This window comes from Notothenia coriiceps, unplaced genomic scaffold, assembly GCF_000735185.1.
Source record: "Notothenia coriiceps isolate Sejong01 unplaced genomic scaffold, NC01 NC01_scaffold00030210, whole genome shotgun sequence".
Classification (NCBI taxonomy): Eukaryota; Metazoa; Chordata; class Actinopteri; order Perciformes; family Nototheniidae; genus Notothenia; species Notothenia coriiceps.
Window position 1 is genome coordinate 93,954 of NW_011362911.1, and position 21,201 is coordinate 115,154.

The window sequence follows — 21,201 nt, forward strand, 5'->3', positions numbered from 1 at the left end:
ACGCGCAACCGAGGCACTCAATCAGAAAGCCCCGAACACTCGTACCTGGCTATCTCTCGTCTCCTATTTTCATAATGCTGACCACTCATCTACACCAACTCTGGCGAGACGAAGTGAAGGGAGTCAAAACTTCTCCTCTCACTAGCATGGGTTAGCATCGTCCGTACTTTCTCTGGGGACCCGCTCTTCGCGCTCGATCGACCAAAGTTTCTACTACATTCTGCGGGAGAAATATGAACCAACATTCTCACCACTAAAATTGATTACATTTGCAGCCCCTTCTCTTTCTTCTCATGATACACAGTTAATCTCCACCACACCCAAATTGTTTATTTAAATACCCAACGTTATTACATCACGCCAAAAGTTCTTCCAGCTTGCAAAATGCAAACTGCAAGCTTTGTAAACACGGCGCCTGATTTTCGTCACTCCTCCGGCTCACTTTCCCAGCCGGATTTGATATTTTCAACATAACAAGCCAAAACCATCTTGACTTTATCAGAAACTCCTGCATGCCGAAGGTGATTAGTTACCTTCATTGATGAGTCTCCGATGTCTCCCAGGGTGGGGTGACTGCTGACCTTATGGGGTACACAGGCCAGGGTGGAGGGGTCTCCACGTCTAAGGCGGATGATCACAACCGGCCTTGATGGCTCAGGCTCTATCGTGTCCGGCGCTGGAGCTGACTCAGGTCGTAATTCCTGTGGGACAAGTCGACAGATGGGAGTTACGCAAAGTGGCATGGTGAGAACCCCCGAACCAGAAGTGCGATTATCCTAAATAGTACCGCGTAAAGCACCAATCCGTGCCGATATAAGAAAAGAGGGGAGAAGCTTCATCTGAGTAGGAGGGGGAAGACTATGTTGCATCGTAGCAGGACGCGTTGACCAAAGTCACACAAGGGAAAACTTTAATCTACTTTCTGTAGAAGTACAAGCCAGGACAATTTTGACACATATAAGGAGAGCCAGCAACTCTGCGTGGGCGCGGGGGGGGGGTCCGAGCTGAGGACCACATCATACGCTGACACAGTGTTTGTACTTGTGTGTCGCTGTCTGCAGGCAAGGATGGAAGGCGCACCTGCTTTTGCCTCTACATCAACTGCCCCAGACACGGGATGGTGGTATATGCATAAGCCATTTCTTAATCCTACTTAACATTACCAAGGCCACCTGAATGGCTCGCAGTTTGTGCCAAAGTCATGGGCAGCGGAAGGAGGCGGAGGATAGAGAGAAAAGGAAGTTAGGAGAGACAGAGGCTGTGAGCGGAGGAGCCACAGACTGAATGACTGGATGCGTATCACGGTGACTAGCAATATGATGGGACAAAAAGTGCACACGTCGCGATTCAAGGGAGTGTGCTAATAAGCGTGCAATGATGGATCTTGTCCTCTTTAGAAGCTTTTCGTATCCCATCCATCTCTAAGTATCCCACCTCCCCCTTCGAAATTGTCTTTGCTCAGTTGCACATGTACCTACACACACACACACACGACGGCAGGAGAAAGCAAAAAAATAAAGGCTCGGCACGAAGCTTCCATGTACAAAATAATCGTGAGAATAAACTATAAACCATGTGATGATGCACACGCAACAACCGAACCGCAGCGACAGCACCGCGGCCAGCTTCAACAAACCTTACTCCAATCTCACACTAATAACGTATCATCTCAAAATCTAAAACACAACCATTGATTCTATTCATGTGTCATTTGATTTCATGGGTGAAGCACCCTCCCCCGAGGCCTAGCCGGAGAAGAACAATGGCCCCGACAATTCGTGCGATAACGGCCATTACAATCATATGTTTGACCATTTCTGTCTGACTTCTGTCTGACCTTCGCTAGTCGCACACCGGAGGGTTGCTCAGCCGGTCCCCGTAAGAGGATTGCACACAAGACGTATTAATGGACGAACTCAGCCAAAAGGTCTATGACAGAGCAGCCCCCCCACCTTCCAGGGGCCTGGTGAAATGGCCGCCGCCTGGCCCTTATGTCGACCCACATTCAAACATGGGAGACTGACAACAATGCCAAGACCTTATACCACTATGATCATGTAGTAGTCATTGTGCTGAGCAGATTTAAAAAACTGACTGAGCTTACATGCATTTCACCTTTTTCCCATCAATAATAAGCTTATCTTTTATTCTGCAATCTGGGCCACCGCACAACACTAACAATAATTCACTAATCGGCGGCTGTTAAATTAAATAAAAAACGCATCCCACCTACAGTTTATACAGGAGTCATTTGGATAAACCCATCTGATCAGATGCATCATGTAGCCAGCTTATAACGCTTCACACCCGGGATTTTAACTGCTCGATGGATTAACTAAACCAATAATTATGACATATTAGCGGCGAAATTAGCTTATCTTATTGCAGACAAGGAGCTGAAATCTACTCTCATATTACCCATATCAATGGCAGTAATACCAATCTTACAAGTCAGTTTCCTTGTGTATGATACTCTTAAATCATATCTCAGGCCCAGGATTGCAAAAAAGCTCCTCCCCCAATACAACCATTTTCTTCTTGAGATAATTTTAGGAATGCAGATCTTTCTGCCCCCGCCTGTTAAACCTTTGTCCTTTTCTCTAGTGACACAAAACGGCTTTATACTATATTGCATAAACAGGTTCTGTTCGTATTTGTTCACTTGCCCGCATCGAGATTGAAAAAACCAAAACAGACATATTTTTCAGAGCATGCTGCGAAGCCACACTAGTCTCATGTGCATCAAATCAGTGCTGGGTCATTTGAAGAAGAAGACGCGCCCATCTATATTTTATGTATTCACCTGCACGCCGGTGCGCAACCACCCTGATTTGCCTTATATTTCTGCATTCTTTTCCCCATGTCCTGGGAGCGAAGCTGATCAGTCTGTCTTGCCTGTGATAGAACTGAAGTCGCTTTACAAAGCCAATACAAGGCCAGGGCAATGAAGCAGCAACTCATATCATACACTCTGAAAAGCGCCCCCAATCGGTGTGACACCTTCCAATTTCCTTTGCAAGCGGCCGAGATAGGGGAGAACCAGAGGTGGTGCCTAATAATAGACACATACGCTGGGAAAGTGGAGGGGCCCATTTTAACGTAACCCACTGATCCTGATACAAGTAGACAAGACATTTCCTCCCAGCGCCTGCCCCCTCTCTGCGCCCTCAAAATGGAGACGCCATGTGTTTCCCTCAAATAAATTGCCTGCCTCCGCCCCCACTCGTGTACCTTCTTGGGCATATTATATCATGCTAGTTTTCCTTTTCACTTCATGTTCTGCTCCACCAGTTTCAGCCATTCTGTCTGTGAAAAAAGATGTGCAGTACACAAGTGTGTGCGCTCCCTTCTGCCTAATCACCAGCTGATGTGGTAATGGCTTCCCAGTCATATTGTTACCCTTAGACAAAGCTTCATTATTCGTGCCCAGCAGATTGTCTAGTCTCGCAATGACTCAGCTATACCAATTACTAGTCCTCCGAGGCAATTTGGCCACTCGTGCTGGGTCAGACCGAGGTCCCCGGCTTATATCTGCTAATACCTAAGCACCGAGCACTTCATCCAGCAGCAAGAAAATAGGCCATTGGGTATATTAGCCGCTTTTTTTAATAATGATTCCGTTCTGTTAACCCAAGGGGTTCATTAGGACGATTGAGTTTGTTGTCGCTGTGTGTCCTGGATCAGTGCAGGGGGATCAAGAGATGGGACTTTATGATCGCCTTGTGGCACTGCATTTCTATTGTGTCTGTGTGAAGCTGGAACCAGTCTCCAGTTGGGGGAACATTTCCCAATATTTCCAGGAACGATTAGACCAGAATGTGTTTGTGTTATTGATCTGCACGATTCTTAATTGTCCCAGCTTCTTTTTTGAAGAAGAAGTACTATTTCAATTTTACATGAATAATTGTCCTATTCCTCATTGGTTACTCTTTGGGGTCCTTATACGTTGATCGTTGGTAATGCCTCCGGCGGTTCCGGTGGGCATGTAAACAAATGCATAATGCTGCGCTATACTTTGTAGCCTCACCCGGTTGCATAGCAACGCTTATTGTTTAGGTGTCTTTTAATAAGCAGGTAGTCATATCATTAGCTAGAACTAGCTGGATCTGATCGATATGGACATAAACGTGAGTAAAGTCTAATCTGACGGGAGAGAGAGATCAGCTGCTGCTGACGAGTCGACACGCAGCTCTGCATGATCACATGCAGCGGTGAGCGGAACAAAACACACACTTCAGGTTAGAATATCACACGTAGCTATTTTAATTACCTCTCAAACTACCGTAACTAGTTATAGATATGTTTAGTTTTACTGTCGGGTCACTCATTACTGATCCGTGAGCTGCATGATATTGACGGGCTGTCAGGAGAAGGAGAGAGCGCTCCGTTATTCCCGTGTTATTATAAATGACTGTACACTTTTGAATAAATTAGTTAATCTACTATAATTAGTTCGTTTAATATCGAATCATATCAATTTGTTTTAAAGCTCAATAAATAACAAAGAAGACCTTTGACCGGCACTTTTCTAATTTTGTCCGGAAGATTTAAACTTTAACGGACATTTTGACCGGCAAACAAAATATTCGAACGGGAACTCTGTGTGGCGCAGTGGACTAGTGCGTTGGTGTTCGGATCAGGGGAGTGCAGGTTCAAACCCCACTGCAGTCAGCATGTCGTTGTGTCCCTGGGCAAGACACTTCACCCCAAATTGCCCACAGTATTGAGCATGTAAGTCGCTTTGGATAAAAGTGTCTAACAAGTATTGTAATACTGTCAGTACACACTCGCCGTATGCACCTTTTTTCAAAACATTGCACAGCTCCATGCTACATACGGCTCTGTGGAATATTAGATAGTTCTATACCAGCACCAAATGCCTCTGCTAAAACAGAAACAATTATATTTTCTGATACCAATATTATTGGTTATTATTATATTCAAGAATTGTGAAAAATGTAACTATGAGATTCTAAAGGGGTATGTGACAGTCTGCTGTTAAAGTAAGCAAAACAAAACTTGTGTTAATGTACGCCTTCACTTATATCAAGAAGCAGATTGAGAAAAAGGGGAGTCTACGCTCACGATTCTTACCTGATCTTCCTCTCCTCCACCTTCCTCATCATACTTGAGAATGTTGTCTCTGACGTCGTCCTCGGGGTCGATGAGGAGCTGCTTGGCCTGACGCTCTTTATCGCGGCGCTTCATCCACACCACAAACATCAGCACGAGAACTGAAAGGCAGACAGGGAGAGGGATCTCATATTACAAAACATAATAATGTGCATGTTTTCAGACAAATGTAATCGGATCTGATGTTTTAGAGCTTGGATGGGAGCCTGATCAAGGCTATCTTTTTTGGTAATCCTACAGTAATCTAGCGGTATCTCGGATAATGTTTATCTGTCTTTATAATCCCTGTGTGTGTGATGTGCTGTTTGAGAGGGGCATTGAGACACTCACTGAGGAGGATGATGATGCAGAGGAGGATGGAGATGATGGCGCCGGTGCCCAGACCAGCAGCCATGATGTGTTGCTGGTCAGTGCAGTCTCCGTTGAAGTCGCACTGGCACACTTTAATCCGCAGATAGGAGGTGTTGGTCATGGGCAGGTTGCCTGAGTCTGTGATTAGGATGGGGATATCGTAGATACCGCTTTCAAGGAAGCCAATCTTCAGGCTCACCTGAGCATAGTCACCTGGGAGATGAAGGGGACAAAAGACAGCGTGAGTGGGTGGTCCATGATGGCCCCTTGTCAGAGTCAATACATCAGTGAGACAAGAGATTGAGTTACTCTGTGTATAAAACAATATAATAATATATGTTTTTACAGAGGAGTATTTCAAAGGAGATGAAATCAAAACTGTGAATTGTTTGTATAGACTGGGTTCACAGTACGATTACACTCCTGTCACTACAAATATGCAGCAGAATTTCCTACCTGGAAGTTGCATCGGCACATCTAATCCAAAACATGGTCGGGATTTAGATTTGGAGCTTATAAATCTACTGAATACCTTTTTGATAATGCTGCTTAGGCCAAATTCCCAGCTGCAATAATCCAAATGCCATTATCCTATTAAGATATATTCACTGCTTTATAACTCACACCATCTAATAACGTAATACGCAACAGATGGGTTCGTACAATTCATGATTCCCCCCCCCCCAATTAGCATAACCAATTAATGACTGCATAGTTATGTTAATACAATATTATTGTGTTTCCCCTGCTCTACCTGACCCCTCTGCTGTATGCTATGTTTACAAAATGTTATTGAGGAGAATCACATCTTTAATTACTAAACAACAGACTGCTGAATGATATATTGATATTGATCTTTTTTTTTCTATTCATCATTTAAGATTAATTAAAATAGCTGAAAGGGTCATCTGCTCATCTTTTAATATTCAGTAACACATGCAAAAAGCTGAATCAGCGCCACATTAAAATGACTAAGTATTCTGTGTCTTACCGCTGACTCTTGTGATGGTCCAGTTTCTCCTGACGTCCACGGGCCGGTGGGCTAACTCGAAGGCAAAGGGCCCGGCGTTGGGGTTCAGGTCTCCATCGAGGGCGGTGATGTTGATGGCATTTGGCTCCGGCTTCTCACATATCTCTGTCTCCTGGGGGAACACCACGGGAGCGTTGTCGTTGATATCCAGCAGGAAGATCTGGAGGGTACCTGTGCCACTTGCGGGAGGTATACCTGCACGGACCATAAAATGACACACGCTCACCCCATGCATATTTATGGGGGGGAAAGGGGATTTTCTTTTGCATTTACATATGTATGGGAATATATACTTTTGAAATGCAATCTCTCATTTTGCAGGTGCTTTGCAGTCATTATGCAATCGTAAAGTAAAGTATGGAGTTTTTCTTCTTGGATCTCATGCTATAATAAGACACTCTAAACAGCTATTTACTCTAGTGGGAGAAGACTCATCCAAACTGCATACTGATCTGAGAATCTTATCTCTTGTGAGGAGGTAGGCAGAAAGAGAGATATCAGAACATTTGGGTAGTGTGTGAGTGTGTGTGCCCGAAGAACGTCTTCCTGACGAAGCACACGGGATGAGAATACTAAAGCAGACAAACAGAGCCCACTGTCGCTCCTCTCAGGCTCCTCTATGTATTCACTCAGCTAAGAGGCTTTTTACCATTCAGGCCACGCTCAAAGGAGCTAGTCATCCAATCCTGACCCATTAATGCTGAGAAACCTCTTTATTGGTAGAGTTTTTAAGCCTATTGGCCTAAGCTATGCTCGGCTGAACAGGGTAAACCTGAACAGAGGTAAATCCCACCAGGGCAGGGAAGAGGTGAATACATCCACATGCTGCATGGTTCTGGGACTCTTAGCACATTAACCTTCAACTAAGGTAGTCTGCGTTTCAGACATGCCAAGCGCTTGGTACAAGGTTGACCTTCAAGCATTAAGGATGTCTTTGTGGCTTCAAATAGAGTTTTTAAACTGATGCTTTTTTGGACTGGCTTAAGGTGAAAAACATCCCAGTGGAAGTCAAAGTGATGCTGGGTGGAAGATTGACCTTTGAGAGGTAGGCTACATTAGACATCCGCTAGGCTTTCCATTGAAAAAGCAGCATTACCTCCTCCTGACTGCTCCAACAATAATGGCCGGGAATAGAGTGCTTGTGTAACAGTCTGGCTAAAACATCTAGACCATGTAACCGGTGCATCACTGGAGCTCAATAAGGTATTTTTGGAAAAATGCAGTACCATTGAAATGGTAACTCACCGCTGTCAGAGGCCAGGAATGTTGCATTGTACAAACTGTTCTTCACATAGGGCGACTCTCGGTCCAAAATGGCAATTGTTGTTATACGGCCGGTGTTAGGGTCAATCCTTAGCCAGTTGGCTGGATCTGCGAGTTTGGAGTATCTAAGGAAAGAAAACAGAGAGATTCACACACTGATGCTTCTGTGTTCACTGTAAGGTATTTTTTTTTAAGTAGTGACAAAGTTTAAAGGGGTTAATTTTGTTAAATAAAGTCTCCATTGTTTGGAGTCCTCCTTCTTCTAAAACGGATTTCTTTTTATTTGTTAACACAGAATAAATATTTCAGACATCATGCATTTTACATTAATATTCTAACTTTTGAGAACAGCCCCACAAGGAGACCAAATTGGTTATCAGTAGCTCAAACTAATTTGTAGGACAAACCGAGAAATTACAAAGTTAGCTCATTTTTTAGGCAGATAAACTCTATCAGGACCAAACAGCTGTGAGGCAAGGCGTTTGATGATGAACACGGAAGAAATAGGGCTTGTTTGACAAAAATGAGATGCCGGCTGCATATTGTTTCTTGAGCGGGGATGATGAAAGGATGTGGCCTCATCTTAATCTATCATTTCAATGCTGTTTCACAAACAGAGGACTATAGTCAGTGTTGAAACCACCATCATCTTCAATGCTGTTGGTGCCAATTATTTCTGCGTTACGGGTGATAAAACCCAGACATTCCAGGATATTAAGATGTGAACTGGCCTTGATTCATTTGAAAATACGTTCTAAACCACCTTCTGTTTCCTTTTTGACTTTAAAACTCTACCTGATGGTTTGCTGCATGAAGCGATCGGGGTCCTGTGCAGTGAAGGTGGACAGTGTTGACTCAGGCATCATTCCCTCTTCCAGTTTAATGAGTTTGGGGTTGGGCTCGAAGTAAGGACTCTCGTTGACATCTATCACTCTGATGGAGACAGTGGCGGTGGACTGGCGAGGAGAGTGGATGCCCCTGGCCAAGGGAACCTCATTCTTCGCTTCCACTGTCAGCACGTACGTCCTACTAGTTTCATAGTCAATGGGCTGGAACACAATAAGAGGGAGTATATGGAAATCACGACGAGGTAGAGGAATCACAAAGGATGAATTTAACAAAAGTCAGCGGCATAACATGTTTTGGTCATTTGAAATGAATAAGAGCTACACAAAGAACTAAAGCTAATTCTTCATCTGAGTGCTCACAATAGACAATGGGATGCGATCAAAGGAATGTATCCTTTTGTGGTGAGGTGAAGGATATGTCACTGCAAGAGAGTTGGCGGAAGAGTTGTGCAACCAACCATTTCTTTATTTTTAAATCATGTTTCAAGTTTTAATGAAGATATATTTCAAATTAGAAATGACATGAAATACAAAATGAGAATTGGCTAGCAGCAACATACTCATCATGGTCAGAAACATTTCTTTAACATGAGTGACAAAGACGGTGCAGTGAACTTTTCATTTGATTGTTCTTCTATCCTTGAAACAAGTGAACTGGAAAGTTTGATCGTTAACTCTTCGTAACCATGGGCAACATCATAAAAACAGCAAGATATTAATGGAATGACAACAACCGCCAAACCTCTCATTGCAATATACATTTAATATGCATCTCTAAGGGATAACAAGGGTGGAGTTTGAAGAGGAGGCCTTACCTTGACAACCGTTACCAGGCCCTCGTTAGTGGTCGGATCAGTGGGCACAGAAAACCTGCCAGTGGGGTCGCCCCCGGTGATTTTGTAGACGGCGTTCCAGGCCGGCGTGTTGGGCTGGTCCTTGTCAGTCACCGTCAGGTTGGCCACGATGACATTCACACGGTTTTCAGGCACCTCGCCGAAAAACTTCATGAATAAACCATAAACACACAGAGCAGCGAGCTGTTAGTGATACCGCTGAGGCAGCAGAAAATACTGCGAGCGCGGCCTCACACAGCACAGCCAGACCAATCTCGGGTAAATAGACATCTAAGGTAACTTATCATGTCATCATGGTCATCTCATTCCCTGTCCTCCCCTGATAGCACAACAGTAGCATTACAAATGTCAGTGATTCCCGGGCACAGTAAGTGCCTCTTTCACTCGGGCAGACATCCCAGTAGTTGCATGTGTCAACATTTTGGAGGGGAATGTAACACTCAACGCATGGGTTCCTACTTGTCTATCTGTATGGCTTCAGAAATGCTGGTCAAGCAGAACTAGGTAAGTGAGCAGAACGGCCGCTTGAGTGCTTATATGGGGTGAAATAGGGGGTCCGTGAGGTGCTCTCACTTCGCTAAGATTGCTGTGCTGATGTCTCAGGTATGAGTTTGTGTCTCACCGTCTCAGCAGTAAACTCTGGTGCATTGTCGTTAACGTCTGTGACTCTGATGACAGCGGTGGCTGTGTTGGAGAGGCCGTACATGGGGTTGCCCTCCATGTCAGTGGCCTGGATGATCAGCGTGTACTGAGGCACTTTCTAAAGGGAAAGGGGAGAGAAGCAAAAACAGGATTAAAAAAACATAATTCTCTGAACTTTTAACAATATAATACGTTTTGTAGAAATGTTTGGAGATTGTTGACATGGTTACTGTTTATAGAGTAGAGTGACCTGTTTGTTTTAATGAAAGCCAAAACAATACGCATGTAAACCTTATCCATCCTATCTTTAACTTTGTGGTTGTTTTTAGGAAAGTGCTTAGTGTTGGTGTTGCTTTAAGCATTATGTTAAAATGTGTTAATAATACTCATGCATGTTAATGAGGATACATTTATATATAAAAAAACAATTTATAATATAAGTGATACATACAGCGCTGCCTCCAAAATGGCCTTAACGTGAAATATACACAGCTAAATACACGTGAGTATTAATGTGTTCAACTCGAATAAAATACATCTGAACTGGCTTCCTTCTAATTTACGATGACAAATGGTGGCTTTTTATATAAATGGTATTTATTCTCTATGGAGTTTGCAAATGCACGATGTGTGAGCTTGCACCTCTGCTATGTACATCATCATGAAGCAAACAAATGGCTCTTTTCACATTAAAAGCCACTCAGGTGACGGACCAGTTGCTAGGTAATGAGAGTCGGGGAAATTACATTCAGGGTGGCAACTGGTGGACATAAAACAGCAGCCCCTGGGCGGGAGTGATTGAGCGGCCACCTAGCCAGATTGCTCTCGATAGAATTGCACCAACTGGCTCCAGCTTTCTATATTATTTGATTTTTTCTCTAACTCATATGCGATCCAATTAAATAAAAGGTTGGTAGCATTTACAGCATAGGAAGTAGAGGGGGGAAATAGAGAGGGGAAGGCAAGAATGAAGGGAAGCAAGCATTTAGCTGCTCAGTGATGCATGCTGCCCCCTTGTATGAGTAAATAACTGTGAAACAACCAAGTCCGTTTTTACTTCTCATTTAGTTGGTAATCGACAAAATTCCCTTTGGCTCATTAGTTCTCAGACAGTCGGAATATTAGCAAATATATTCTCAAGCTGTGTTTTGTCATTATATTTAAAAAGAAAAGTGTTCAGGCCATTTATGTAAACACGAAAACATTTACACTTCTATGTTTACCTGCAATAGGTGGAGGTGCAAGATGGAAATTATAATAGGTGGCCCTGCTAATGTCTCACTGAAATACTTATACAATCTTTTAATTATAAATCTACATTCAGTTCAAGAGTAAAAGAGCCAAAAGCTTATGAATGAGAATTGAAAGTGAGAAGGAATAAAGGAGAGAATAAAGATGTGTCAGGCACCTCTCTGTCCAGGCCTGCTGCCACCGTGATGATGCCTCCGGTTTTATTGTTGATGGTGAACATATTGGAGGTTGGACTCTCTGGATTCTGAGACAGGATCTTGTAGCGCAGCATCCCATTGGCTGTTTTGGGGTCGTCTTTGTCAACAGATGTCACTGTCATAACAAATGTTCCTGCAGGGCAAAATACAAATATTTTCATGTCATCTCTCTATTTATTGCTTTTTTATTGGCAATCAAAATATATTATAAGTTGAGTGGGAGGGCAATATTGAAGACAAGATGTATAGTCTTGTAAGACAGAAATCCAATGTTCCTTGTGTGATCTGTTAATACCCCCAGCCGCTTTAAAGCAGCGGAGGCAAAGTTAACAAAGTAGCCACCCTAGGAATGCCATCAATGCTGTTTGATCTGCTAACACCGCAGCAGCGTGTGAATCCAGAGGCTCAGACTGCAGCCAATCAGCTGCTCATACAGTGTGATGCTCGGCTCTATGTGGTATATTACCTGGCTTGGAACCCTCTGGAACGGAGCCGTTCCAGATCTGATGAGTGAACTCGGGTCTGTTGTCGTTCATGTCGATCACATTGATCACAATGTCAATAGGGTTTTCTACCTGGTTGCCGTTGAGGTCCACTGCATGAGCTCTCAGCTGAAGGAAACACAAACACATCTGGGCTGTGGAACTGTTCAAGCAACAATGATTTTCAACAGTGCAAACATTATATCGGGACAAACCACGAACTCTGCGCTCAATGTCACCAATGGAACTGCTTTGATAATGAACCCCACTAACCATCACTAAAAGCTGTTTACTTAATGCAGAAAAGCAAAGAGTAGAGAAAATCCTCTTTATTCAGACCAGTGTGAGAGAAAGTCTGTTTTTGTGAATAATAAATGATTCCCTCAACCAGCTCTGGCATGCCAAGGCAAAAGAGGAAGATATGATTAGATTCAGTCAGACGCCTGCCACAGAGTCGACAACAACACAAACATTTCATCTGCATGTTTGTGGTTGTCTCTTGAAACGGATACAATCTGATTTTATTCAGTAGTGTTGCCTACACTGGGTCATCACAGGTTTAGTTCTTTCTTATGAAAAACAACTGATGCGCTGCATTGTTTTGCACTTCAAGTGCATCTTTCATGCATACACACTGTGGTAAGTTGGTGCCTTACACAGGATTTCGAATCAGTGACACATTTACATATTGTGATCCTAACCATTCATTCTCTAGAATAAATACATATATTGAAAATCCACAGGCTATAAGCAGCATACTTTACATCATATGGCTTCACATGTAATGCCTAACAGCTTAGTATTTCGAATGTAAATGGCTCAATTAATTATAATGTACAGCTTCAAGTGCATACAGTGAAAGTAAGTCATAGTAGGAATTATGGGAAATTGGCCCACTCTCACATCAGAGACGACTTAAACAAAACGGACTTAAACAAAACGGATCTCCCGTATTGCTCGACAGTGAACAGTCCACAGCTTCAAATGAACCAATGTGTTACTTTGTGGATGTTGTTGTGATTCTCTATTATGACCTTCAAATACACGGAAGTAGACTATAGTACAGTCTATCATTATATTTTAACTACAGCCTGGTCTAAGGTCTACCAGTTATTGGTTAAGCACAGGCTATATCATTTAAAGGCCATTGCAATGTAATGGGAGAACCACTAATGAATAAAGCAGCTCTGAAGCCGGACCTTATCATAATGTATCTAACACACACACTCACTCACTCACTCATGCACATGCACATGCACACGCACACTCACTCACTCATGCACATGCACATGCACACGCACACGCACACGCACAACACACACACACACACACACACACACACACACACACACACACACACACACACACACACACACACACACACACTCCGGAGATTGGGTCGATGATGAAGACGCTGGTGGGTGGCTGGTCAGCGCCCGGGCCCGTCACACTGTATCTCAGCAACCGGTTTTTGTCGTTGTCTGACCGGATCTGCAAATGTAAAGATTCATTTATAAAAAGCTCTACCCATACTTAAAGTAGACCACATCTGATAACATCATATCAATTGATTTTCTTCTTTTTACATTGACACATAACAAATGGAAAGAAACAGGAAACAAGTGCGTTTAAAGAGTGTGTGTGTGTGTGTGTGTGTGTGTGTGTGTGTGTGTGTGTGTGTGTGTGTGTGTGTGTGTGTGTGTGTGTGTGTAGTACTGAACTTCTGTCTTTAATGGGCTGCCTATCCTATTTGCCATGTAAGCCGAGACCCTCTGTGCCTACACTGTGGATCCATTCTGATAACATGTTTTCCTCATCCTGATATTATCCAGTAAGCCCACAAACATCCCTTCTAATATGTCTGGATTTAATTTAATGCATACAAATAGCTTGTACAGGACTTGTTTAGTAAGTCAGCTCAATATGCTGAAAAAGGATCTGCTTCTAAGCTGTCCTGTATATGCTTGTCGTCTGCTAGCTATCAACACTGAGAAAAGATGCAAATGAACTTGGCTGTGAGTGTCCTTGAGCCGTGTTAAAAATAGGAGAATAATATCTCAACAAGGCAACCAAGGGACAATTGGGCTTGTGGGCACTTAAGATTTCTCTTTGCTTCTAAATAATGCTAGGTTACATTGACTCCCACTGCCCCCAGAAACAAAAGATAAATAATACAACAGAAAAGAGAGCCCTGACCTTTAGAAAAGTGCTGTAAATATGAAACATTTTGTTGAAGGCACAAGTCTCATGTCTGTGACCCTCTGAGTGGGAGCTTAGGGCTACAGGACCTACAAGGTTGTCATATCGAGCAAAAGGCATTTTCTTTTTAAAGTTGTGAGATTGGTGTGTGTACATGTGTGTGTGTATCTGTGCATGTGCTTGGGTGAGCTGCGTTACCCGGACAAGCTCTTGCGGGAAGGGGCCTCGTGAGTTCTCTGGGACATTGATTGGGGGGATGACCCAGTCTCTCTTCATGCGCTTCAGTTGGCTGTCCGTGTTTCGTAATGGAAACACTATTTCCTGCAAATCCTCTGACATGGCTGGAGGGGCAGCAACTTGTTGGACCTGTGAAAAGGAAATGATTAAGTTCAAGGGCTGGGTAGAAATCACATCTTTGTTAAAAAAAAAGAGTACATTTATTCTTAGCCACCCGATTGGCACTGCTACTATGTGGATGGATACGTTGTTTTGCCGGTCGGTCCAAAACAGACCACAACCTTTGGATGGACTGTCATGAAAGGTTGTACAGACATTCATGACCTCTATGTCGTCTAGCACCGACATAAGGTTTACATTTGTGGCTTTGCGGGCAAGAGATTGTTTAATGAATCAAATAGGTCTGGTCTGAAATCATCCTTTGTCTTATTATATTATGTTTACTCTAAATGACACATAAGCATTAAGCTTTAATCCACCGCAGCATCTGCAAACCCAGATAGTAAATCGTCACCTTACTGCACAGAATAGTATTGTAAGCTGACTAATGACCCTCACCTTTCCCTTATACTAAAGGAAATTGATGTGGCGATAAAAGGAAACAGGATACCATTTCCTGCGAAACTAATAAGCTCAACCAAATGTCATTTAATAAGTATTCAAAATGTGTGTTACTGTTTAATCAAACCATCCATTTTTATGACTTTCTTTGTAGCTTAAAATATCTCCAGTCCGAAATGTGATGATATTCCCTGAAATGCTTTGGTGTGGCGAGTGCAGCTGCCGCACAGCGCCAGCACTGGTTTGCGTTAAATGGCAAACCCCTTCTCATGTCCTGATAAAATGCACCCACACAGACAGACCAGCTTCCATAATGGATCTGCCATCCTCCCTCGGCTGTAATGAACGAGATTTGAAACAAAGGAGGATGGTACCTGCAAGCCAGACACTAAACACACAGATGGCTCAAATTGCCTATGCTGCTCCAGAGACTGGGGGAGACTGAAGTAGTGCCAGAGAAAGTTAAAATAACCTTGAACACAACGAAGTAGGAAGGAAAACAGAAAAACAATATGTAGAATCTGTCAATGTCAATGAATTATAGCTAGGATTTCAACAGAGCTGTCAGGTCCCTTGAAGTATCTTCCTTTCTGTTGCCTGTAATTATTTGAATGTGGATTGTTTTCCGGGTAGTCTCGTGTCCTAGAAAATAGTACAAAGTGCCGTGTGCAAACACGTAAATTAATTAACACTTTTTCACCTTATAGCGTGACCCATATGCCACACTTCCCCCCCCCCTTCTAACATCTGGAAGCTGTGGCAGAGCTTCCACTAATCATGTTTGAAATCCGATTATACTGCTTTCACACATTGGAAATGCAGAGAAGCAAGCGGACAGATAGCGGTGCAGCATGCTTCAGAAATATCTATTACCCTATTAAAATGGGCGCGAGTGAGAGCAGTAATTATTTGCAACCTGCGTCTGGAATGATGAATGGCATGGTGGGTTTGTTGAGCCCAACACGCATCTATCTCTGGTACGCTGGAGGTCCCGCGCCTATCTACACTCTCAGAACCCCCTCTATCTCCTGACTAGGAGTCTGGAGTCCTGGAGGGTGTTAGGCTGAGTGATGGCCTGTGTGTCTGTGGGAAGGATTAGGCACGTGTGTGCGTTTGCCCTTTTAGACAAAATTCTCCCTTTCAGAAACATTTTCTCCTCCGGAATGTGGAGCAGCTGAGGCTATAGTAGAGGTGGAGATTGTGACAGAGGACACTCGTGTTAATGAGGATATTGTTTGGTTGTCATTGATTAAAATGTTTCCCCTCGGCTGCCGCATTTATAGACTAATACAAAAATGTAATCGCTGATGTGATTAAGAGATGTGTGATGATTCATGACAATAATTGTGCTGGGGGGGAGATAGCCGCTGATGACCTCTTAAATGGGCGAGATACAGGAAAGTCAATCCCTGATTTCATTACGGACAAATCAGGGCGAACCCAACAGCTCTCCGCAGATACAGATCAGAGAACGGCTGCTGAAGATAAATTGATAATTTCTATGAACTCATACAGCCATTGGGGGGAGTCTTATAAAAGAACTGATTAGAATCTATATTTACCTGTTTGAGACAAGTATGTATTTGCCCAGACAACAGTGACTAATGGTACCATTGAAATCACATACCTGCAGGAGTCCCTATTGTAAAAGAGTGTCAGCAGCTAACGATGGTGTTTTGAGAAGCCATGAAATCTTTACATTCTTCATTTCCGTTCAGCAGACCCCCGTGCCCGCAGCACTTATAGTAACTACAAAGAACTGTCAGTATTAACTTCTAATCTGCGGCCACACAAAATCCACCCCCCTTCCCTGAGATTATCTCCCGTGCTGCTCATTTAGAAATGGCCACTTGTGACCATTTGCTTAAGTGTATTACAGGGATAAAACAAGACACACACATTGGTCTTTGTGAAGCTAACACGATTATTGCATTTGGGGTTGTTCATTAAGACGCCAGAAGGCTAATCATCTAATATCTAACGGCAATGATTATTAACATATGCCCATAAAGACTCACTTATAAACCCTAAGGGGTGGGTCAGGATACAAAGTAGCATACTAAAATAGCATGTGTGTGTCTGTGAAGTATTACTCCTGTAGGTTTACAGCGACAGATATGTTCTAATTGAGCAGGATCATATAATCCACTTACACTGAAGTTAAAACCCCTACAATAACACAGCCTTTGGAGCTTCTTTTCATTTCCTGGTTGCAAAGCAGACAGGAAGGACAGTGCTTGTTTTGTGCACTTCCTCTGAACCCCCGCCAACCACTATGTTGACATATGAGCACACGGTCATTCTAACAAATTGTAGATGAGTGCACAACACGTCCAGCGGAACGGTTAGACGGCACTCAGACAGATGCTTCCCGTCTTCCAAAGCATTGAAAGAGGTGCGTCCCCTTTTGGATGACAGGGCAATAACCTCACAATCACTGTGTATGCTCACTGAAATATACTTTATGAGGTGCCTTTTTGCATCTCTCGCTACCCACTGACCGTGTGGAGTATATGTTTGTGCCTCGTATTAAATTGACAAATTAAGTTTGAATTAGCACGCATCCATCCAGTGTCTCGGAACACCTGCTACAATTTAGGCAACTAGTCATCTGTGAATGTGCAGTGTGCTTAATAGCTGGAAGTTATTCGATGAAGGGGATCAGTCCACCTTTCTTCAGCACTAACATCAGTCAGACAATTAACAAACAAGGCAGAAGTATTAGGGAGGTGATGGTGAAGGTATATTCACCTGCTGGTCTGTAGACGGTGTCATCTTGACCTGGGTCACCCATTGCTGCTGAGTAGTGGTGTCACTGGCCTTGATCAGCAGCGGTGACGCAGGCAGCGTAGAGAGCTCAATGCTCCTGGCAGCATAAACTACTCCGTCAACTTCTATCCGGAAGTCCGATGGGTTACTGCATTCAAATCGCACCAGACCACCTCGGCCACAGTCGACAAACCTCACTGTAAGAGACGGAAGAAAATGGAGGATTAACAAACTGGCATAAGAGTGAGAGAGAAACCAATAAGGGAAAAGAAAAAGTGATAGAGACAAAGAGGGGGGCGGACAGACAGCCAGCCAGACACTGAGGGTCCACAAAGGTTTTCTGATTCTCCTTCTATCTCATACATTATTCACTTCAAGCTGTGCCCCAAAGGTATTGCTCAAAACAGGTGCAGTGGAGGAGAGAGTTAGCGGGAGAGAAAACTAAAGAAAAAAGGAGAGTGTGCCCCTTAAGGTCTATTAAATAAAGACCCCAAAACATTACATGTAAAGTCTGATGTGTTAATTACACTGTCTAAATGCCCCACTGCAATTGAGAATATATACACCGCATGTGTAAACCTGTATTTAGAATTCAGCTAGATGAGTCTTATTTTATTCGCAGCTAAGGCCATCCATTGCATGCTAGCTTTGTCCCTCGTGACATACAGGGATGCCTTCTGCGGATGACTACCGATCCTCAGCTCCTCGAGAGTGCTGTGCTGAAGTAACGGATGTTTATTTCATCAGCAGGTTCACACACAAAAAACACTGAAACTCACGCACGCATACAGACACTGCAGACAGGTGGCTCGTGGGGGTTTGAGTCCCACCGGTGGCAGTGGTACAACACCGGTTCATGTTACAAGTGAGTGACAGTACAGCACAGCCTAAGTAGCTCCTACAGTATATGTACACACAAACACCAGATACACACAGAAGACCCTTCATTGAGCTTCATTGTGTGATCCCTTTGTGTGGATATGTGTCCCTGCATGTCTATAGCACACCAAACAGCAAAAAAGGAACAGATACAAAATTCCTCCTGGCCACACAGATCAGAACGTTCCTATATATCATTTGTGTGGAGGCTCTGCTGGTGCCGCTTTGAATTATTAAAGGAGATGTGGAATTACTTAACAAAAGCCTTGAAGGAGGGTGCCTAATCTTCCTTTGTGCCGTTACCTTGGGGACCCACAGATGTCTCCAGAGTATCATCTGCATTCGGAGCGTATCAAGTTCCTCTGACTTCAAGAGGATGCAGTAGATCGGCACTGGGTCCAAAGGAAGTCCTTACTTTTGCCCCTAGGCATAATTGAATAGTCGACGCATGCACTCAATTGTCCTAAAGTGTACCACACCCTACTATTAATACATCTCTCGGGGATGACAGTAGTGAATTCAGCCATCTTCTTGGTGCTTGTAACAGCAGTCATGGTAGATGTTGTCAGATAGATACCCTTAGTCCCAGCTGTATCTGTTTTCTTAGTGAGAAACTAAATGCTGGCTGAAAGCTAAACGGCAGTGGGAAATGGAAACACAAATAGACAACCTATTACTGAAAAGGAAATGTGGCGAAATAAAAAAGTAGTGTCCAATACAAAGTATCATGTTTCTGAATGTGAGAACTAGAATGCATGTCAGAGAGAAGGAGAGAGAATGAATCAAAATAGGAAGTCGCACAAGGGAAGTTTGTCATGCAGTGTAGTCACAATGTATTCATCGTGTCATTATGAATGAAAATGCAATCTTGCTATACTTTATCAAAACCAAAACGGTGGAGAACAAGTCTTCTGCTTGAGGACCATGAGCTGCATTTTATAACAGCTGCTGCTAAAAGATTGAACACTGACAAAATGGGTAAACAACACTGCAAATGCACTTTTTTTACCAGAAGAGTTACAATTCATCTGAATATTTCTAAATGACACTCAAGGTGAAATTGAAATGTAAGGAGAGCTGGCGGCTCTAATAATAAAGATAGAAGATGACAAGATCTTTCTTCTTTCCTGGAATATACTTGATATTGACTCTCCTTCCTAGCAGCTTCTGTTCAATTACCCTTGACCAATTAGCTTTTTCTCTCTTGGAACCTGGCAAAGCTGACATCAGATAGATGACCTTCTCCTTCGAAGGTTTTTTGTTTGCCTTAAAGCCAGCCGCTGTAAACTCAAAGTCTTCAGGCAATCACCAGCCAGCCCAAGTCAGCAGATACTCAGACAGAGGGAGAATACAGAGTAAGGGACTGTCAAAATAACTCACAATGCAGCAGAAGACACTCCATACATTTTACAATTCCTCACTCCACTATTCTGACTGATGTGCCAATGCTATATAATGTTACTCGGCAAGTGTAAGTACAGCTGAAAGGAGTCTGATAAGTGAAAACTGGATTATTCCAGCTTCTCAAATATCAGCATTTTCTGATTTCAGTTGGTTTCTATCATGTTTATTTGAATACATTATATATTATATATATAGACAAAACAAAGAATTTAACAATATAAGATTTGACTCTTAATGATTGCAGGTTTATTTATTAATGAGAATAAAGATTATGGCTTATATAACCTGGTTGCCTGCGATTTAATTAGATGAATGCAGGTAAATCAGATTGTCCGCAGGTATGAGTCTGGGCAGCACTTGCTAATGAACAATTAACTTTAACGTTATTATATTCATGGGGAATAATATTTGTGTCATTTAATAGCAACAGGACACCAGTCATGTAACTATGGCTTGCCTGATCTTAAAAAGATAGTATATACTGCAGATGATCTCAAATGTGTTCTACTAGCTCACTATGTAACAGTACAACCGATACTAAAAGCGTTTCATTGTCTCTGTCTCTGAACATATTGGAACCAGAAAAGCTGCAGCCCATGTGCTTCCGTTTTCTGTCCACCCAGCACTTTTGACTATACATTTTTGTGTGCAGCAGTGCAGTCCACTTGACAGCAGCGTTCCCCTGTGAGTTATTTAAGCCCAGCCTCTTGTTGAGCTGAGCTCCTGCTCTTTAACATTGTCTGAAATGTGGCCATCAGGACACCTCTGAGAGGCCCTTCAACAGTCAGCCCCCATGGCAATCGCTGCACAAACTCCCAGCAGGCACGGCCAGTCCCAATGATAATGAATGAGAATGTCCAGCATGTGTCTATTCATTTATCAGACACCCTCTAGTGGCTTATAAACCACAGAAATGTGTAGCAAGGCCCCGGTTAGACCCTGGCTGCTGCAACTTAACTATATCTAGATATATTGGCTCCCCAAGGTTCAGGGCTAAATGAGAATTTGGCTGCCACGCCCTATCAGGCATGCCGTCATGGGCACAACGATAAAGGCTTTTGGTTGGACAGAAATGCCGATGCAGCAGAGGGGGACTCACAC

General features: G+C 43.2%; 1 protein-coding gene across 1 annotated transcript in view; it reads right to left on the minus strand.

Annotated features, from left to right (window-relative positions):
* Window positions 1-640: 640 nt before the first annotated feature.
* Window positions 641-21,201, minus strand: part of cdh2 (cadherin 2, type 1, N-cadherin (neuronal)) — an 81,619-nt gene continuing 61,058 nt past the window's right edge. Inside the window, exons 3-15 of the mRNA XM_010787171.1 lie at window positions 17,800-18,014; window positions 14,449-14,616; window positions 13,438-13,542; window positions 12,036-12,180; window positions 11,530-11,702; window positions 10,102-10,239; window positions 9,441-9,626; window positions 8,573-8,826; window positions 7,760-7,902; window positions 6,476-6,709; window positions 5,464-5,697; window positions 5,094-5,234; window positions 641-699 (exon numbers count right to left, since the gene is read on the minus strand). Coding sequence (XP_010785473.1) covers window positions 662-699; window positions 5,094-5,234; window positions 5,464-5,697; window positions 6,476-6,709; window positions 7,760-7,902; window positions 8,573-8,826; window positions 9,441-9,626; window positions 10,102-10,239; window positions 11,530-11,702; window positions 12,036-12,180; window positions 13,438-13,542; window positions 14,449-14,616; window positions 17,800-18,014 — 2,174 coding nt within the window. The 3' untranslated portion in view covers window positions 641-661. The remainder of the gene's footprint in view (window positions 700-5,093; window positions 5,235-5,463; window positions 5,698-6,475; window positions 6,710-7,759; window positions 7,903-8,572; window positions 8,827-9,440; window positions 9,627-10,101; window positions 10,240-11,529; window positions 11,703-12,035; window positions 12,181-13,437; window positions 13,543-14,448; window positions 14,617-17,799; window positions 18,015-21,201) is intronic.